The sequence below is a fragment of the Salarias fasciatus genome, chromosome 16 (genome assembly GCF_902148845.1).
Source record: "Salarias fasciatus chromosome 16, fSalaFa1.1, whole genome shotgun sequence".
NCBI classification, from domain to species: Eukaryota; Metazoa; Chordata; class Actinopteri; order Blenniiformes; family Blenniidae; genus Salarias; species Salarias fasciatus.
Window position 1 is genome coordinate 13,597,766 of NC_043760.1, and position 22,301 is coordinate 13,620,066.

General features: G+C 41.8%; 1 protein-coding gene across 1 annotated transcript; it reads left to right on the forward strand.

Annotated features, from left to right (window-relative positions):
* Window positions 1-544: 544 nt before the first annotated feature.
* Window positions 545-15,437, forward strand: LOC115403412 (lactase-phlorizin hydrolase-like). The gene is made up of 14 exons (XM_030112294.1): window positions 545-669; window positions 4,853-5,525; window positions 5,612-6,260; window positions 6,350-7,909; window positions 8,173-8,441; window positions 8,567-8,857; window positions 9,310-9,508; window positions 9,616-9,806; window positions 9,923-10,029; window positions 10,219-10,353; window positions 10,467-10,690; window positions 10,851-11,081; window positions 11,184-11,356; window positions 15,195-15,437. Exons 1-14 carry the CDS (start codon window positions 545-547, stop codon window positions 15,435-15,437), a joined length of 5,070 nt encoding a protein of 1,689 aa, XP_029968154.1.
* The last annotated feature ends 6,864 nt before the right edge of the window (window positions 15,438-22,301 follow it).

The window sequence follows — 22,301 nt, forward strand, 5'->3', positions numbered from 1 at the left end:
GCATGGTGTCAGAGAAGAGCGAAGCGCAGCAAACCCCATCAGAGCAGAGCAGAGCAGAGCAGAGCTTTGAGCATCCAACCCTGGACCGAAAGGCAACCCGGAGCCGCCACGGGGCCCCCCGCCCGGCACGGCGCCCAGTGCCGCCGCCGTTTCGGACAGTTCCCCTGACCCAGCGGCCTAGCCTCCAGGCCCGGCTCCGCTGGCAGGCGACAAATGTGCAAAATACAATTAAAATATGATATAAGCACACGAACAAACTAAAGTTTTTGAAGGCCAAGTTTTGATTCATGAATTAATATTTATTACTTTATTTGGTTAATCATTATTAGGTTATGTGAACAAAACAGCCTCATGTTTAACTTTTGTACAGACCTTTATATAATTAATTCCTTTACTTTGACCCGATGTGTTATATCATAACATTGCACCATAAATAATCAATACAACGTGACAATGGCAATTATGTCTGAATGAAAGTTCAAGCTTGTAAACTCGTCTCCTATAAAAGGCCAGCTCTGCTTGGGCTTATTCACACCAAGACACCATGGCTGTGTTGGGGAATATCCTCTTGGTGTTCCTGATAGCGGCTTTCAGCAGCTGCATGAGCCTGGAGCATGGACACAAAAAGCTGCCGTTGGACACTTTTGCTGCGCACTCCTCGCAAAAAAGGTATTGTATGTTTTGAGAAAGCTTGAAAATCTATGAAAATGCTTCTGTGTAAACTTAAAGGATAAGTTCGGTTTAAACAGTTTTCACTATGTTTATAGAATGAAGTATAACAATATACTCACCCAGTAGGCTTTTCTTATCCGAACAGTGCTTCGGGAGAAATTTAGATCCAAAATCGAGCGGCGCACATCCCTATACTGTCAGCAGACGGGGCATGTGTATAGCCGCTCCTAAAACAGCTTTAATCATCCAAAAACTCATTAGTTTCACCAATATTTCATCATGGTCCGCTCACACCACTCCTCCACGACAGCCCGGTGTTGCGAGATATGTCATATCTGCAGATATATATTCGATTTGAATTTACTACTTGGTGTCCACACATATCTAGACACCTACATCTAGATATCTATGTCTATATGCACTGAAAAAAATAACTTTTAAGATTTACTTTAAAAAATCCTGGTAACAATTTGCACTAACTCTTAAGTAAATTTTACTGCTTTGAAATCAATTAGAACGTACCTCCCAGAAACAAGTGACATATACGTACCATTACAAGTAACAGATCTGAAGACATCAAGTAAATGTTAGTTCATTATCATAAAGTTAGAAGTTATATTTATTTAAAATAATCAAGTAAAGTGAATTACTTTTTTTCCAGACAGCAACATAATATTAACATTATAAATCTGTATTTAATGTTATGAAATAATTAAGTAGTTTTTATTTGTTGAACAATTCATTACTCATTTTTTTTTAAGTTGATTTACTCACTGTAATTTTGTAAATGTTAATTTTCTTTCAGCCAGTCTCCAGCCACTCAATCCAGCAACTTGGGATTAGTGCACTTTGAGGTTTGCAAATTACAACCTTTAGGTGTTAAAACATCAACAACTAAAAAAAGTAGCTATTAAACAGAATAAAATGTTAACTTTATCTTTTGCATACATCTGTAAACAAGAATGACAGAAAAAAAAAACCCAGGTGCGTTAGTCTACACAAAATGGGAAACAAACTTTCCACAGTTAGTTAGCCAGGGCACAGGTGAACTCAGAGGTGAGCTGCCAATTCTTAACAACGGTATAAGCAGAACATCATTTACCATTTTACAGTTTCACAAATACCTAAAAAGTTTGGATTTTTTTGTTCCAAGTGTATATATCAAGAGTGAAGGTCCATATCAAGACAAGCTGCTGTACTGCTGAATGTAAACACAGGGTCCAAAAGAGGTGACATGCTTGCTGTGATGACAGCATTTAAGACAGCAACTTCGATTTTAATGTTTGTACTTCTGGGACAACTTGATCCCATCCAGCTCCAGGAAATGTTTCTGAAACACCTCAAAAGTGCTGGCAGATATGCAAGTTTGAGGGCATAAATCAGACTTATAAGCAGTGCACAAGCTTTAGAAGTAGCCCCGCATCCTGGCAACATATCCTTGCCTTCAAGAAGGATGGACACATTGACAGGATCCTCTCCATCAGCCCAATGGACGACCAGGATTTTGAAGATGTGCTAAGTGGCATCACTGTGGCTATCCACCTGCATAAAATATACATAAAGCATAAGTCAAACAAACAGAATCATTCAAAGTGACTTCATCATCAGAGAAAAATGCACACCTGTGCTAAAAAACCATTAAGCATACCACTGATTACACTAAATTGAGTTTACATAAGAGTCAATGAGCTATTTAGCAAGTTCAGCCACATTTAAAAGAAAAAATAAAACCTAGGTTTACGTACTAATGTTGGTGTAAGAATGGTGTTGGAGCCACTGTCTTTCATTTTTTGTTGTTTATGGAATAAACTAGCCATACATTCATTTATATACAGTTTAAAGAGCAGGCAGCACTGTGGTCAAAATCAGATAAGTAAAGTTCCAGGTAATGTGTCACGGTGTGTGTGACAGGAGAGCAAATAATTTTCTGTCAGTGTGTTTGCATGACAGTGTGTTGCTGAGTAATTAGCAGACAAGAGAATGTCATTCCTATATTTACATATACGTAGTTAGCTCACAAACAGACAAGCTAGCACGTTTAAGATACATTCTGGTGCATTTAAATAACTTACTCATTACACATTACCAGCTCCATAAGTTACTCAAGATAACTTTTTTTCCCGTGGGAGCGTTCCACCTTTGACAAATATTAATCTCCATCTCTTTGATAATTCAATTTGATAACCACACAATAATTAATTTTATGAGGTGCAATTACTATTGCAACAACACATCATCAGTAGGGTAAAACTAACCTGTCTCACAACGATTACTGTTCCACTACATTAAGTGAAATGTCATTTATCTCTGCTTTATATTAGCTCCACTGATTAACCAAGCACAAGTTAAAAGCAAACGTCATTAAATGGAGTGAAACAACTAATATTAGCAGAGCTGTCCTGCACTAGTAGCACGTTACAAACACTGAAATATTATTTGGTTGGCTTACGCCACTGATTTATCACGCATAACTTAAAAATTAGCTTCATAAAGTAAAGTGGAACAGCTAAAGTTTGTGTAGCTCTCCTTCGCAGGTCGCACCAGGTGTGGATGCCATTGTCTTAATTCTGGTCACGTTAGCCAACATGATTAAAACTAAGATTAATGCACGTGAGAAACTATCTCATGGATCAATATGTTGTCTAGGGTGACCATATTTTGAATTTCAAAAAAGAGGACCGATGCTAACACATGTTTCTGATACCTGGTCTTGGAATAAACATCCTGACGCTACCAAATGCCTCTGGACTTCTTTCAAGCATATTACAGAGATTAATATTTTGGTTGTTTTGCTGACCTCTGAACTGAAAGCTCGTTTATGGCTGCCACGTGCATGCGCAGCACGGCTCATTGTTTCCGGGGCAACCTGAGGCTACACACAGGGCTTTTTTCCAGTGTAGTGTAAAATGGAGGAATATCTGTCGGATGAAGATGCTGTGGACGAGAACTTTGAATGATTTTCTCTTTAGCAACAGCAGCATTAGCATTTAGCATCGGCACTCGAAAAAACACACACACAACAACACTGCGGCTTCCGTAGCCCCTGCTTACATAGATATCTAGATGTAGGTGTCCAGATAAGCGTGCCCACCAAGTAGTTCATTCAAATCGAACATATATCTGCATATATGACATTTCTCGCGACACCGGGCTGTCGTGGAGGAGAGGCGTGAGCGGACTATGATGAAATATTGGTGAAACTAATGAGTTTTTGGATTAAAGCCATTTTAGGAGCGGCTATACACATGTCTGCTAACAGTATAGGGATATGCGCCGCTCGATTTTGGATCTAAATTTCTCCCGAAGCAATGTTCGGATCATAAAAGTCTTCTGGGTGAGTATATCGTTGTACTTCATTCTATAAACATCATGAAAACTGTTTAAACCGAACTTATCCTTGAAAGGTGCATTAAGTAGTTTGCACGTTTTATGCAAAACAGCGCCCCCTGCAGGCCTTGGGCGTAATGCAGCTTAGTGAAAAACTCGTGCCTGTGGCTCGCGTGCACGGAAGAGGGGAACTCCTTCTTCGCTCGTTTAGTAGCGCTCAAGTAACATTTAAGTTTCTTTTACCTGGTGGAGTCTGTGCTGGAGTTGTGGCAGTGCCAGAAGCCAGTCTTTTCTAACTTTCTGGAAGATCCTGCTCAGTTGTTGCTCACTAAGCATCTGGCGGAGTAATGGCGGACAAAATGAAACTTAACCAGCCGGAGCGCGCATTACGTCATTCCTTTCAAATTCTCCCCAAAAAATTGCTGGTGCCGGACCGGCACTGCAACTTTCAAGTGACAATTTAGCGCTGCTGGAGGTTCTTGTAATGAATATGTCAGGGCACATTGTACACATCATTAAAAATGTGTAACATATTTATGGAGGAAAATAAGTATTTTTAAGGTTGTAAAACTCCTTAATGCACCTTTAAGTAAATGCATGTGAAAATCAGATGTTATAACTGCTCAGCTCACAAACAACATGGTTAAAGCTTGTAACATAGGAAAATTATCTTTTGAATAAGATGAAAATTGTGTTTTACAACAGTAAGAACATGTTGCAAAAGCAGTTATGTATGGACATAAAAAACAAAGAGCAACATTGAGGATGAGATAATAAAATGAGAATATATTTTTGTGATGAAAAAGAGAGGCTAACAGTTTTTTCAAGTCATTCTCTTGATTGCAACCTGCAGTGTTCCAGACGTCGGGAAGATGAGTGACCTCAGAAACAATTACCAAACTGTGTGGGACAAGTTCAGAGGTCAAAGTGAAGCTGATCGAGATGCTTTCCTGACTGACTCATTCCCTGCTGGCTTCCAGTGGGCCACATCCACTGAGTCCTTCAAGGTTGAGGGAGGATGGTCAGAGGGAGGAAAGGGTGAGACCATTTGGGACCGCTTCGGGCATGAAGCTCGAGCTTTTGAAAATCAGACTGCTGACACAGCATGTGACAGTTACCGCAAGGTGGATTATGAACTGTACCTCCTGCGAGGTCTTCAAGTCAACACCTTCCAGTTTTCTATCTCCTGGGCCCGCATTTTCCCTTCAGGCCACAAAGACAGCCTATCAGAGGATGGGGTTCTCTACTATAACAGCCTCATCGACGCTCTCATTGAATCAGGCATCAAACCTATTGTCACTCTCTACCACTGGGATCTGCCCCAGGTTCTCCAGGACAGAGGTGGGTGGACTGACGCTTCCATTGTTGAGGCCTTCAAAGAGTATGCAGATTTTTGTTTTTCTGAATTTGGGGACCGGGTCAAGACCTGGAACACATTCAGTAGTCCCTGGGTGGTGAGCCATGCTGGATATGGCACCGGTGAACATGCTCCTAGTGTCAAGGACTACGTGACTGCAGCCTATCAGGTGATAATAAAACTCATAATAAACATCTTGGTGTTTCACTGGGGGTGAGGTCCATTCAACTTATACTTGTTTTTGCATTTGTTCAGGTCACTCACAATATTCTGAAGTCCCATGCTGAAGCCTGGCATGTCTACAATGACAAGTACAGAACGGCACAACAAGGTCAAGTGGGCATCGCATTAAACGCTGACTGGGCAGAACCAGCAGATCCCCACAAATCTGAAGATGTTGCTGCCACAGAGCGCTACCTTGAGTTTATGCTGGGCTGGTTTGCACATCCCATATTTGGAGCCGGAGACTATCCTTCAATTCTGAAAACTCAAATTGAAGAGAAAAGAGCAGCATGTCCATCCTCTGTGCCTGCAATCCTACCAACATTCACTTCTGAAGAGATGAAGAGAATCGCCGGCACGGCTGACTTTTTTGGACTGAACCATTACACCTCCCGGGTAATCACACACAATAATGGTGGCTGCGTCGCAGGTCCTGAGGGGGTGGGTGACTTCAGATCAGCTGTGCACCCCTCAGGGAATGCCACAGCCTCTGACTGGATCTCCTCTGTGCCTTTTGGCCTGAGAAGGCTTCTAAACTACATTTCAACAGTGTACTTACAAACTAGGAAAGTACCCATCTATATAACTGGGAATGGGATGCCAACAGAGAACACTGGGGACGTCATCAATGATCAAAGCAGAATACAGTACCTGAGGAGCTACATCAACGAGGCTTTGAAAGGTATGGTGAGAATAATAATTCTGTAATTCATTCAAAAAATGTTTTAACACAGTATTGTGGCTAAATGTCTGCATTTCTTTTCCCAACAGCTGTAAAACAGGACAGTGTAGACGTGCAGAGATTTACTGTACAGTCACTTCTGGATGGCTTTGAAGGCCCACAAGGCTACAGCGAGCGTTTTGGTCTGCATTATGTCAACTTTGATGACCCTGACAGACCCAGGACCCCAAGACAATCTGCCTACTTTTACTCAGAGGTCATTGAGAAAAATGGTTTTGCTCCACAAAACACAGTCTTTCATAGTTCACAAGGGAAATACCTGAAGTCAGATAAATTAGAACCATTGCCACCCTCCACTGTCCCATCCAGCGCCAAAGATGTTTGGAGTAGATTCTCAGGTCAATCTGTTTTGGACATTAAGAAATATTACTATGGCACTTTCCCAGATGACTTCAGCTGGGGTGTTTCAACCTCAGCTTACCAGATTGAAGGTGGCTGGAATGCTGATGGGAAAGGGCCCAGTGTCTGGGATACCTTTGCTAATGCACAAGGTAGTGGTATCCCTGAGGACGCCACTGGAAATGTAGCCTGTGACAGTTACAACAGATTCAGTGAAGATCTTTACATGCTGCGAGGTCTGAGGGTCAACTCATACAGATTTTCTATTTCCTGGTCCAGGATCTTTCCTAATGGAAGGCTTTCCTCCCTGAACCAGAAAGGCGTTGACTACTACAACAATCTCATTAACAGCCTTGTAGCAGCAAATATCTCCCCTATAGTAACACTTTATCATTATGACCTCCCTACTGCTTTGCAAACTGAGCTGAATGGCTGGGAAAATCCTGAGATGATTAATATTTTTAATGACTATGCTGACTTCTGTTTTGCCACTTTTGGAGACAGAGTGAAATTTTGGATAACTTTCCAGCAGCCTTACACAATTGCTTGGTTAGGATATGGAACTGGACAGTATCCTCCAAGGATTACAAATCCAGGAACAGCACCATACCAAGTTGCACACAACCTGATTAAAGCTCACGCTACAGCTTACCATACATATGATGATAAGTACCGTGCTTCCCAAGGTGGCAAAGTCTCCATTGCCCTGAATGCTGAGTGGTTTGAGCCTACTGACGCTAATAATCCCCGTGAAGTCGATGCTGCTGACCGTGCAATGCAATTCCAATTAGGTTGGTTTGCCCACCCCATTTTTAAGAATGGTGACTATCCTGATGCAATGAAGTGGCAAGTTGGAAACAAAAGTGAACTCCAAGGTCTGTCAGAGTCAAGATTACCTTCCTTCACTTCAGCTGAAAAGGTCATAATCAGGGGAACTGCTGATGTGTTTTGTACAAATCATTATACCTCAAGAATAGCAGGCCATGCAATAAACGCAATTAACCCCCCATCCATGGAGAATGACTATGACTTCACACTGACCGAAATGTATGATCAACCAACCACGCCTATCCCAAATGTGAGATCTGTGTCTCATGGCTTGAGAAGGCTCCTCAACTGGATCAAAGAGGAATATGGAAATCCAGAGATTTACATTACTGAGAATGGAGAGGCTTCTAATATTGTGACCATATATGATGACCCGGACAGAAATTTTTTCTTCCAAACTTACATTGTTGAGGCTCTAAAGGGTGAGTGTGCACATCAGTTTTTGTAATATTTTTGTTAAGTTCCATAATGCAGTGAATATTTGATCGACACATACATTGTTTTTTGTTTTTCAAATTTTTGTGAAACTTACAACCACTTCATGTTACTTTTTTCACTTTTTGTGACTTTTTTAGCAGTCACTATACTATATGAGATTCCAAGTCATAATACATACTTTGTTTGACAGTGTCAGTGACCTTTTTAAATGTTATTGGTCATTTCTCTCCTGTCATTTGTCATACAGCTCATAATCTGGATGGAGTGAATGTGAAAGGCTACGTGGCAACATCTCTCATGGATTCCTTTGAGTGGACCAGAGGATACCAACAATGGTTTGGTCTGCACTATGTAGATTTCAAAAATCCCAACCTGCCAAGGACGCCAAAGCGCTCAGCACATTTATACGCTGATATGATAAAGAATAATGGCTTCCCAATTCCAGAGGAAGAGAAATTTCTTTATGCTAATTTTCCTGAAGACTTCCGCTGGAGCACTGCCAGCTCTGCTCATCAGGTAGGCCAACGCCATCGTCTTTTCAACAGCAACACACAATAATTCATCCTGCAGCAGCGAAAACCTTTTTGAGTGGAACTGAAATGTGGTCTTGTGTGAATAGTTTTGATTTCTTTTAATTTCAGATTGAAGGAGCCTGGAGAACCAATGGAAAAGGAATGAGCATCTGGGATGAGTTTTCTCACACTCCTAACAAGGTGGACGCTGGTGATACTGCCGATCGTGCCTGTGACAGCTACAACAAGATTGCCGAGGATGTGCAAGTGCTCAAGACGTTGAAAGTTTCAAGCTATCGATTTTCCATCGCCTGGCCCAGAATCCTCCCTGATGGCACGAACAAACACATCAGTGAAGAGGGAGTGAACTACTACAGCAGATTGATCGATGCCTTGATTGCAGAAAACATCGAACCACAGGTAGGTTTTGACACTGTCTGGATCTCTAACAGACAGATTGGATCTTTATATTTGATATTGTTTTTGCAATGTGTTGCATTTGATAAGACATCTACTTTGGCGAATGAAGTCAAAAACAAGCACAAGCTGTTTTGATTTGTTGGGGATATGACAACAGTTGCAACCAAAGTTAATGAGATGTTGGGAAAAAAATATCTCGACAGTGGCGTGGTGGTCATTGCACTACATCTTCTCATCTGTCTGAAAAAAAAAGCTTGTCACACTCATGTTAAAATAAAGCTGGTATATATGCTGATATAACATTTAATATGCCAAAGAGGATCATTGTTCTGGTTTGGGCCACACAATATTAAAAAAGAAACAAACAAACAAAAAAGGGAATCGCTTCTATCACTCTTCTGTGTTGGCTACCACACTTCCACCTGCAAACACTATCCTTCATTTTCTTTCAGGTTACCTTGTACCACTGGGACCTTCCATTGCCTCTCCAGAAAGTGGGAGGCTGGGAGAATGAAACCATCGTCCAGCGTTTCACAGAATATGCTGATGTTGTGTTTAGCAGACTCGGACACAAAGTGAAGTTTTGGATCACTCACAATGAACCGTACATTGTGGTCAACCTTGGCTATGGATATGGCAATTTTCCTCCAGGTAACACATTCGTCTGTGTCAAATGAACTGTTCTTTGAACAGTTTGAAACATTTTCACTTCAGCTTTCGTAAAACACAATGCATTTTTTTTGTTGTTGTTGTTACAGGTAGGGTAAACAGGCAGTATATTGCAGCTCACAACCTGATCAAGTCCCACGCTGAGGTTTGGCATCTTTATAATGACAAGTATCGTGCGACACAAAAGGGACTCATCTCCATCACCCTCAATTCGGACTTCTCATATCCAAGAAATAAGTACAAGAATGAGGACTGGGTTGCAGCTGAACGATACATGCAGGTACAGAAATACATGTCAACCTTAAAACTGTCTTTGCTATTTGGTCCTGGTGTTACCTCCTCCACTGCTTCCCGAATCTGCTCATTTAATCGGATGACCTATGATTCCTTCCACAGTTCTTCCTTGGCTGGTTTGCTCATCCCATCTTTGTTGGCGATTATCCTGAGATGATGAAAACACGCGCTCGTGAAAGAAGCCTTGCTGGAGGACTTTCAGAATCTCGGTAAAAAATAAAAAAATGATGTTTGATTTTTGTAAAGAATAATCCTTATTGCCAGAGCATGCTGTTGAAGTTTATTCAGTCAAATCCCCCGTTGTCGTACTCATACTCCCATGCCACCAACATCTTGAACGTCATGCATGTGAGAAGGCTCGTACCAAATGTGAACATTCATCTTTTCTTCTTTTGCAGTCTTCCAGAGTTCACCCCTGAGGAAATCCAGAGGATCAAGGGGACTCATGATTACTTTGGCCTGAACCATTACACATCAGTTCTTGCATTCCCAATCACCGTTCCACCTGAGTTCCAGGATTATGAAGCCGATAAGTAAGTTAAAGTCAAGAAAAGATATTGAGACCCATTGACTTTGGAGTTGATTGTCAGAAAAAGAAAAAGAAAAAAAACCAATTACACTCACTAATCTCTGATGAAATACACAGGGAAGTTGCAGTCATTTCTGACCGTGCTTGGATTGAAAGTGGCTCCCCCTGGCTGAGGATCACACCATTTGGATTCAGGAAACTCCTCAAATTCATCAAGGACAACTATGGAAACCCACCAATCTATGTGACCGAGAACGGGGTTTCGGAACGGGGAGAGGTGGACTTAAACGACGCTCACAGATCATACTATTACGAAAACTACATTAACCAAGCCTTGAAAGGTAATAAAGTGGACAGGGAACAAGAAGTAAACAAAACTATTAGAGCTTTATTGCAGAATATATTTAGTTTCTTATCAGATTTTTATGGAATCTTAGTTGGTCACATTTTTAAATGTTTTTGAAGTATGTCTGAACTCGATCAATGTTGTTGTTTTTTCAGCCCGTCTTGTGGATGGAGCTGATGTGAGAGGATACACCGCCTGGTCATTAATGGATAACTTCGAGTGGCTTGCTGGCTACAGTGAGCGTTTTGGACTTTTCTATGTGAATTTCTCCGACACCAGCCTTCCACGAATCCCCAAAGCATCAGCATCTCGTTATGCCACCATCATCAAGTGCAACGGTTTCCCAGATCCAGCCAGTGGACCCCATGAGTGTTTGAAACCTGATGGTAAGATGTTGTCATAGTTAAGAAAAACCAAAAAAACAATGCAATGAGTCAGCAACTGGTGTACCAACATTCCCCATATTTTTTTCTGTTATCTCGCTCTAGTCACAACTACTCCCAGACCTTCTACTGCTACAACTGCTGCTCCTGGAACTACTACTCCTCGAACTGCTGCTCCTGGAACTACTACTCCTCGAACTACTCCTGGTTCGGCTGTTTCAACTACTCCTGGTTCCACTACTGCTACTACTACTAGTTCTGGTACTCAACTTCCCACTGTCAGGAATTTTTTGCTCCTTATTTATATATTTTATTTATTTACATTTTAAACAGAGGTATTGCCCCTTGAGATGAGCCATCTCGTTTTCAAGGGGGACCTCCACATTAACTGAAAATGAATCGTACAGGTGCAAAGTCAGAACAACAAATCTACTGTAGTACAACAACAAGAACATCAAAACTAGAAACAACAAAAAGCAACGGAATAAACCCCCCCACCCACCCACCCACCCCCACACACACACACACACACACACACACACACACACACACACAGACCTGCTCTCAATGTTCAACCAACCTTCAAGTCATTGTTTATACATCATACCATACTGCACTTGTATGACATTGCTCCAATAAAGACCCATCCAAGAAGAATCTAATAGCAGTTACAGATGCTTTGAAGATGACTGTAAATGGCATGTCGAAACATCGATAGAGAAGTTATTGATCTGATATGAGTAGGAAGGTTAACTTTAAGTTGACCACTATGTTTTGTTTTTGTCTGTGGGATTATTCTGCTCAGAAATCTATGTAATGTCTGCCTTTTTTGTTGTGCTGTTCAACATTGAACATGTGACAGTTAAGAAGCTGTGAATAATTTAATAAATATTACTTGTCAAATCTCTATGAGTTTCTGCCATTTTGTGAATGTTATGTCATCATCCACCAATGATAGAAAAATCATGTCTCACCCCTCTATACTCCAAGTAAGGATGAAACTGGATGGATGGATGGATGGAATGATGTACTTTTTCAAAGTGTCAGTGTTGCTGAATGACCTCTCGATCAGTTGTTTATTCAATGATTTAGGTATGAGTTTCATTACAAATGACTGAGGGATCCTTTCTGACTGAAAATAAAAATAAGGGAATAGGTTGCAAAAAAAGCTTCAAGATAGAAAAAGACTGTTATGCAAGTCATGCATTTTTTGTCAGGGTGGAAGGGGTCATATCATTCTTGTCTTTATCCATTCTTTTTCTTTCTTTCCCACTACTTAAATAAATCCATCAAATATGCTGATCATGAACATACTCAATTGCAGAGGTTTAGGTTGAGCTCTGACATCCTGACGTCCCCCTGACTTCATCGAAGTACTTGCACCCAATGGGTGCAAACAGTTTCTAACTGGGCATCAATCAAAACAGCTGATCCATTCATGGAATGAGACAACCTGGACACAGTGGGTGCACCCCGAGCTCTTACTATGAAGAAGATCACTTCTCTTCTTTCTTACTCGACGTCTTTCATTACTATGTGTCATCAACCATTGTCGCTCTTGTAGTCTATGAACTCTTTCCCTCCTGGGGTCTATTTCACCAAGCAGGTTTGAAGAAAAATCTGTGTTCAATAACTCGGAAATGAGGGAAACTCTGAGATTTCCATTACACAAAGGGAGATAACTCAAACCAGAGACAGAGGAGTAACTCCAGTCTGTTCCACTAGGAGAGGTAACTTAAACTGTTGCTCAGTTACCGCAGTAACACACTCTGTGACTCAAACCTGGTCGGAAGCTGGTTTTTCTCAGTCAACCCTGAAGTTTCTCTCTGGCTCCGCCCCCTTTCAGCCACACGCGCGGTTCCATTTCCTCATTCATTCAGTCAGCTGGCGAGTTTTTGTGTAGCTGTCAAAATGTCATGTCCTTTTATTAGCGATCCTGCAGATAAACGAGCGGCATTACTGCAGCGTGATTTGAATATTCGTCGGGAGATTATTTACAGACCGCGCATAGATGTTTTGGTGTTTCCGGACAGTTATCTTTTTGAACGGTACCGCTTCACGTCTCAATCCATACGCTACATTTCACAATCTTTTCCGTACATATTTTGCAACATAACCAAACGTATTCGTGCACTCACATCCCAGCAGATATTGTTTGTTGCGCTGCGGTTCTTTGCAAATGGGAGTTTTTTATATAACATTGGAGATGCAGAGCACGTAGGAGTTTAAATCACCATCATCATCACCACCACAGCAAATAAAAGACATTACACACATTTCATTTTGTCTTCTTTATTTCCTACAAAAAAAAATAAAATAAAAGGTTTAGTTCATGTTCCAATCGTGAACATAATTCACCTGTGACCATGAACCCACCTGCAACTTGTGCTCCAGTATCTCAATTTCCAATTTCGTCTTCTTCATCTGGAGGTCCAGATGCTGCTGTTCTTTATGGGATTTCTCTATCTTGTTAAGTACCGGTAAGTGGATTTTGTACATTTCTTTGTTTGTATCTGGGAATACATAGAGGACATTAAATTATACAGCTGCACATGAATTGAATGAAATGAACTTCTGGTGTTTACTGAACATCCATCTCACAGTTTTGATCTGTGATGTGGAAGTTGAGGGACCATCCTGCTGCTGACCAGCCATGATCTGTTAAAAAAGATGACAATTTGAATATTTCAGTGTTGGCTAAATATCAAGCTCTATGTTCCACAGGAGTATTCAGAATTTTAAAGCTAGGGTCGGCAATCTTGGAAAACTAGCATGTAGCACGACTGTAGCATCTCCCAAGGCTCCGCCCAGCTCCCATCCCATTGGAGGAGCTCCCGTTGGCAGCGAACGCACTGGACGCGGAAGAGCCACGCGCGCGGGAGCGCCACTCGCACGGAGTTTGTGATCCCCTCCAATGTTATTAACCTTTCTGACTGCCCGCACACAACGCGCATAAGAGCGCAGCGCGCCCGCTCCGCTTCGTTCTATTTTTCACGCGAGCCACGAGCGCTGAGAGCGCTGAGAGCGCCTTGGCAACGCGCGCGCACTGAACCAGGGCCAGTGCACGCCATTGAAATGTACGCGCAGGGGGCTGGTAGAACGGCGAAGGGATTTGATTGGTTCCTGAAGAGCGGTCCGCGCCTTTCGATTGGTCGGAGTTTTTACTGTCCTTTGGCCGCTACAGTGGTCAGATTTTTTCCGCACCTTTTTCTGTACACATAATGTATTGACTTCTCCCAGAGGGCAAGGAGCATTTCACTCAGTATGACAAAAAGTGTTTTTGGACAACATCGTCTACCCTAGCTTTAATGGGAAGAGAACAATCAGTAACACACCTCCATATGACTTTCTGGATCCTCTGTGAAGGCAGCAGACACGCGTCATCCTCCTCGTCCTAGATAAATTACATCTTTCAGTATATTTGCGTATATTTTTCCAAACTAACATTTGGCAAAAATATTTTGAATATTTCCTCCTGACAGTTTCAATGTTGGTTGTAAATAAATGGGCTCCACCAGGCAGATAGAACCTTCATAATCTGGGCCAAAAGAAGAAAAGGACATGAAAGACAAAATAAATATTTGTATCAATAACATTTTTAAAATATTACACTCAAATAATAGAAAATAATATTAGATTAAATAGGATCAATTATTTAACATAACATGATATAGATTTGTGACGTGAAACAACTGCACAGTCCATCAGCCACTTAGTATTTATGCTACTTTACAATGTTAGACATGCTTAAAGTCCGAGTTAAGCAGAAATAAATTTGTGTTATGAGTTTGTCACACTGCATAAACATGTCATTAACCACTGAGCCAAATCTGAATGATTAAAAAAATTGCCAAGTACATAAAATAAGGTCTCAAAATCGTGTAAAAACAAGCACTTCTCTCTGCTGTGAAACGCTGGGGGCGTGTCAGTTAGAAGCGCTGGAGTGACGCCCACACGCGGGAGGGGAGCCGCCTCCAGCTGGGTCCGAGATGGACCCAGCCCTACCAATTTGAGCCATCAGAGCCAAAACTGAATCTGAGTCAGATGCTGAGAGTGCTCAGCCTCGTTCCTCACAGTGTCCATCAGAATGGTCATTTATTTGTTTTAATTAAACAGTGGGATTCCCCCGGTCTGCACCAGTTCTCAGCGCCAGCCGAGTCGACCCGCGGCTCCGGGCGGGGGAGCCGTGGGTCCGCGGCTGGGGAGATCCGCGGGAAGGGCCCGGCGCGCATCCAGAGTCGCCGCTGCCGACCCGACCCCCTCCGAAACCGATCCGCCTTCCGCGGCGGCGTCAGACACCTCCCCGCGGAGGAACCCCCGCAACCCCCGGGGAGAAGGCCTCCCACGGGCCCGGGGTGAGCCGACGCCCCCCGGGGACGAGGGCAACCCACGAGGCGGGCCGCGCGGGTGCATTTAGCTCACGGCAGCGTTACCCTGCACACTGTGGCACGCAGGGAAGATGCACGAGCGACGTGGAGGTGACATGTTTGGTTAGCTGACTGGTTGACTGGTTAGCTAGCTGCAAACTGTCGTAGGAGATACTATCCGAGACTCGAAAGCTAGTGGGAAAACCTCTGATGCGAATGCGCTAAATGTTTTTATATCGCTCAGCATCCGGGGGGCGGGTTTATGCCAATGAGGGCCGTGTTACGTAACGCGGCCCTCATTTCTGACCTGCCCATTAAATCCTGAACACAGAAGCGGTGAAAAAAGTCTGTGAAGTCTACCTCCAAAATTAAATCATAAATGGAGGAATGGCTTTTATATGTTGTAAAGAAACACATTTATGACTTATTTAAGGTGTTCAGAAGAAAATGGCTGATTTTGGTTAACTCGGACTCTAAAATGATGTACCTCAATGAGATAATGCCGAGGTCTTTTGAACAATGTGTTACCTCCGTTACTCCCAGTCTGTCCCCGAACCGTAGTTGGGAGAGCTGGTTTATTTACCGTTGCTTGTTGCTGGTAACCGGCGCCCAGGGTTCCCGGTGGTGTAGAAGGAGTAAGAGAGACGAAGGAGGTGCTCCAGCGGTGCAACATTTATTTTGGGTCTCCACAGAGATAAACAATCCACAACTTGGGACAAGGGCAACCCACGAGGCGGGCCGCGCGGGTGTATTTAACTCACGGCAGCGTTACCCTGCACACTGTGGCACGCAGGGAAGATGCACGAGCGACGTGGAGGTGACATGTTTGGTTAGCTGACTGGTTGACTGGTTAGCTAGCTGCAAACTGTCGTAGGAGATGCTATCCGAGGACTCAGAACATCTTCGGGAGCCCCAGGAACAAGAAATGACTTTCTGGAGTTTTCTCGACAAATTATGGACTCATGCCTGGCAGGAGGGAATTATAGAGGCTGTATTAATCATGTTTAGAATTAAGAATCTAATACAATAAAATATTTTAAATATAGCAATCAATGTGAATAATTTCTGGCATGCCATTGAAAGTACTTCGATTTAGAATTATATAATTTTTTTAAATTCTGGTTCATTATTTTTTGGAGCTATGTGAAGACTATGCAAGTTGTATTTTTTTTTTTTTTTTTTTCTGGGGGTATTCAGTGTTTGTGGTATATTGGCAATATATAATCAAACCACTATGTTTGAAGAACATTATCAAAGTCATGAAATCCATCCTTCGAAAATGTGTTCACTTCAGACAATAAAATCAGTTTACAACACGATGTGAGTCCAGAATTAATTTCCAATGTACAAATAACCCAAAGAGGCAATTCTCCATTGAACATTAATGACATTTTGTTAAACAAAAACAGGTATAGGTAATGTAAATCTCAACAAGGACAGTTAAACGAATATGAATTCAATTGACTTCATGAGTGATTGACGGAAAAGTGGAAGCTTCATGCTTCATTTATTACAGCCTGGTCTCTTCAGTCTGCTCTATTTTCATATTAAATACGGAGTGCTGAGGTAAAGCAGGAAAATCTGACCAATCACAGAAGACTCTGCGGATCACCCAGCCGAAGAAACTTTGCGCAGGATAAGGGGGCCAGGCGAGTAAACTTTGTTCGGCCAGGAGGAGCTGTGCAAACAAAATGACGTCATATTCTTTAACTTAGTACATCTTTTTCAAGTTTACTTTTAATCTGCTCTGGAGATTTGAGGCAGTTTCAATGAAGACTCAATTCAACAGGTCTTCCTTTAGTGCACATTGAATAAAACCATCACAAGCATCAGGAAGCAAGACATGGCTCTACTTTTCTGCTCAGTTACAACATCCACACAAATACGGCTAAGCAGGGCAAGGACACATCCCCTCTGCTCCCACCTGATAATATACTATTCCCCGTCTCCAGGGTGACCATCCATCTCAACAGGATGTAAGCATCAGGCATGCTGGGTATCTGCTTTGCATGCTGCTCTCTCCTCACCACCTCTGATCAACAAGGGGTCTGTTTCGCATCTGAAACCCCAGAAACTGTCAGTGTGGGGTATGAGTCAGATGGGAGGAAAAAACATGTGCTCATTGTCTTATGAAATGTTTTCAGGTCAAGCTGATTAATGTGTGTAAAACTTTGATGAACTGCTCATATGAACACCTGAGTCAGACAACACTTTAATGAGATAAAACACTGGCAGAGGAAGGGTATCTCCTGTTTGTAAATATAGTTAAGCTGAAAACACTATATATATCTAAAGTTTTAGAAGGAACAAAACACCCCCTCATCTTTTTGTGTATTTGCTAATGTCTTGTATTTTGGGGAGAAGACACATGCAAGCCAGCAGATGGTGCTCTCAGCATGACTGTCAAGCCTAGATCAGTGGTTCTCAACTGGTCTGACTTGAGGACCCACCATCAGCCCTAACTGACCAGTCAGGAACCAAACCTCTGAACACTTAACTTCTCAAATTTACCAAATGACAGGACAGTTTGGACCTGAGAGAATGACCATAAAATCACAGTATGTCAACACAATAAACAAGTTCCATGATGAACTAAAACAACTAACAAGTGTTGACATTGCAGAGGGAAATATTCTTTTGTTTTTTTCAAATGAAATGTATTTTCATATTGTCATTTCAAAAAGGCTCAAAATATGTAGCTTTAGGTGAGTAGCCACTTGATAGATAAATAAAACAACAGAATCTTGTTAAAACTATTCAGTCACTTATTCAGGCATTAATCATGAGGCTGGAACAACAACCACACATTTCATTACTAGACTTTTTCAACAGACTGTGTGTTTTCATGCAAAATACATGACATTAAAAGCACAGCTATGTTGAAGTATTCAAAAGAGGAAGAAGAATCTCAATTTATGTAGATCTAGCTGAAAAGAATAGAATAGAATAGAATAGAATAGAATAGAATAGAATAGAATAGAATAGAATAGAAATGATTTATTGTCATCATACATGGGGGGCTTGACAAAATCTAAGTAGCTGCCACAAAGCGCGGTGCATTGGCATGAAAAAATAAAACAACAATAAATAAAATAAAAAACAAATGTACACATGAAACAAGACTACAAAAGGAGTCTGGATATATACAGTTATTGCACACGAGATTTAAGTGACTTCACATTGATTATTGTTTTGAATTCAGGACTCTGACGGACCAAGGATAGAAACTGTTCATCGCCCTGATTGTCCTGCATTTTACGGATCTGAGTCTCTTCCCTGATGGCAGCAGGCTAAAAGCTGATGGCCAGGGTGGGTGGTGTCTGCCCAGATCCTTCTCGCTTTACTGATGCAGCGGGAGGTTGCGATGCTGTCCAGGGAAGGCAGAGAGCAGCCGATGATTCTCTCTGCCATTCTGGTGACCCTCTGCAGAGCCTTCCTGTTCGTAGCAGTGCAGGCTGGGAACCAGTCACACAGTACATCAGCCCTGATTCTATGGTGGCTTGACAGAAGGACACCTGCAGTCTTTCCTCCAGGTGGTTCCTCCTCAGCACCCTGAGGAAGTGGAGTCTCTGCTGCGCCTTTTTAACCAGTGCTGCTGTGTTGGCTGTCCAGGTGAGGTCCTCTGTTAAGTGGGTCCCCAGGAAGTTGAAGGAGGCCACTTTCTCCACACACACCCCATTGATGGGTAGTGGGGCATGGTTCCCTCTATGCTTCCTGAAATCAATGACCATCTCTTTGGTCTTCTTAGTGTTCAGCTCCAGGTTGTTCCTGAAGCGAGTGTCAACCTGCATTATAGGGAATTAGCACTACCTAGTGTTCGGGAGTACAAATGGACCTTCAAGACTTTTTTCCTGAACTTTTTTTTTTTTTTTCCACCTGGCAAGGCCCAGAACCCACCAGTTGAGAAACACTGGCCTGGAGGGGCAACTCGTGGGTGTATTTACAGAAAAAAAGTGAGCTATGGCCAAACTAACGTGTCTTCTCTTAATCTGTCCACAGTGTCAGAATACTCATTGTTTTTGTTAGAAGTTGTTTCATGTGAATTGTAACCCATTTTCTCACTGCTGAGAGGAAACAACTATGTGACTTAGGTTATTTTGGAATCTGTTTTGACCAGTGACGTGCGGTGAGGTTCATGGCTGGTGAGGCACTGACGTCATCAGTCAGATTTACAAACATGAAGCCTGCAGAGTAGCTTATTCACCATTTGACTGGCAACTGTTAACGTGTTTTGTTTAAAATTTCATATCAGCATTCTTTACATATACAAACTACAGCACAGAAAAAAGCACAGAAAAAACGTTTTTTATCGTCCTACCTTTACTTATAAATTAAGTCCATGCGCCGCTCCTTCTGAAGAAAAGCATCAATAACTTGTTTGTAGAAGTCCTCCTTATCTTTCTTCATTTTGAATATAATCCAAGCAATAGGAAAAACTATCTGGACGGCTGCATCTGACTTGCTAACTGTCTGCCGTGGTTTGCTGTCACTAATTCTATTGTTCTGCCGCTGTGGAGTAGTAAGAAGAATCCCTGGGGTAACCAGCGCCCCCTGGCATGAGGCAGGAGAACTGCGTGCCTCACCAAGTGCCTCTTCGCAGGCGCTTTATGAATGCTCAGCACAAGAAACACGTTATACACACATACAGTTGTTGATTTAAAAACACTGTATATTATATACATCCGCTAAACTATGTAAATTTAGTTCATATAATAAAAATATTTAAAAATTTAATAGCGACACACAGAGCGACAGTATTACCGTCTCACTGCAGTCATTGCGCAATCCATGGTGAGGCTCAGCCGGCTGCTGCCTCACAGCACGTCTCTTCTTAGTATTTGAACGGTAAATGTGAAAATTCAGCGATTTTGAAAAAAAAAAAAACATCTAAAAATGGCGAGGTTACATGGAAAATAACTTTAAAGTGCACATTGCTAAATAAATAGAACCACTTGATTTATTTTTTCATTTTATATTTTTTTCTTTCCGTGATGACAGGTGAGGCCGTGCCTCCCCTGCCTCCCCTGACTGCACGTCACTGGTGCAGTGGTTTTTAACAGTTTCATTTCTGCACCACACCTTTGTTTTTAGCAGTCCCCTAATCTGCACATTGACACCCTCCCCCCCCCCGCCCGCCACCACCCTACCCCCAATTACTCTAGTCTGTTTATTAGTGAATATTCGTAACTTTTAGCCAGTCATTCTAAATATAACATTCATTCTAATATGAATTTTGATAACTGGTGATTTTAATCTGCACATTGATAATATCTCGGACTCAATGTCCAGAGAATTTTTGAATCTTTTAAACTGTTAAGATTTTAAACAGCATGTCACCCAGCCGACTCACAACAGAGGACACACCACGGTCTTTCCATCAGTGTGTCCTCTGGTGTTGACCTGGCTGTGTCTGACCACTACTGTGTGTTTTTTAACATCACCAATAACCAGCAGCAAGCCCCGGTGAGAACAGTGAGGAGACGCTACCTCAATTCTGAAGTGGCTGCAGATTTTATAAAGGTTTTACAGAGCACTCCTGCTGTGATCTCACCTGCATGATTTTACCTGCTTGATGATTTTAAAAGTAAACTGAAGTCCAGCCTGGACTCAGTAGCTCCACTTTTCACTACAACAATCAAAGGACAATCCAAACCCCCATGGAGAAAAAACGATAAGAGCAACAAATTGAAAAGAAACTGCAGGAGGGCTGAAAGGATGTGGAGGAAACCAAGTTACATCATTACGTCAACAACTCAAAATTTACAATAATGCAGTAAAACAGGCACGGACCTCCCATTTCTTTCAACACTCAGCAGGGCCGGAGTGGGACTCATTTTCAGCTCTGGAGTTTTATGCCTCAGACCGGCCCACTTAAGATCAGGAGGTATTAATAAAAAAAAAATAATGCAATTATAACTTTACATGTTAAGTTTATAATAGCGCACTGTTCTGTAAAGCCTTGTCATTCAGTATATTTTTCAAAAATATTTACAGTTGTTTCACAATGTAGATTTATTTCAAGATGAGTGCACACCTCCAGCGTTATTCTATATCTATATTAATCTGCCGTATTGGCCCGAATATAAGACGATTTTTTTTTTCCAGAAATTGTATTCTCAAAAATGGGTTCGAGGACTAGATTGTCATTTCACATCCGCGCCACTAGATAGAGCCAAAGTACCGGTGACCTGTACTGCCTCTGCTTGCACGCAGTGGCTCAGCCGCTCCGTTAGGGGGAGGTAGTGAGCTGGACAGAGTGTAAACCTACAGCAGTGTGAAAACAAGACTGAGCAAGTGTGGAGAGGTTCCTCTCAAACAGCACATCGAAAATATCTGCCTGTAAGTACTCTAATATACTTAGTTGATGTTCAGGATAGAGGTGAAATTGACACTTGTGAGTTTGTCAGTTTGTTTTGAAGTTTCAACACAGATGCTAATTCCGTTAGCATATCAATGGCGTTTCCATTAATAGTTAGCGTTGAGCTAGCGGCTTTGATTTTAGATACTGACTTGTTTTGTTTTTAGACAGTGATGCATGTTGTGATACATCTTGTGTATATGTTCACTTATATGTATGTCTTGTTTGTTTCAGTTTTACAGATAGATAGATAGATAGATAGATAGATAGAGCTTTATTGTCACTATAAAAACTTGTTAGACAACAGGTATGTACAGTGAAATATTGTTTGGCATCCTCTATGGCAGCGTGAGGACATTATAAAACTATATATAAAATAAATACAACAAAAGAGCAAACTTGAAATGGTATGCAATGCAAATAAATAAATAAAACAGTGCCTTTAGGAGAAAGTAATAAAAGCTCAGACCAGCTGAAATCTCATGCTTTCTTTCTGAA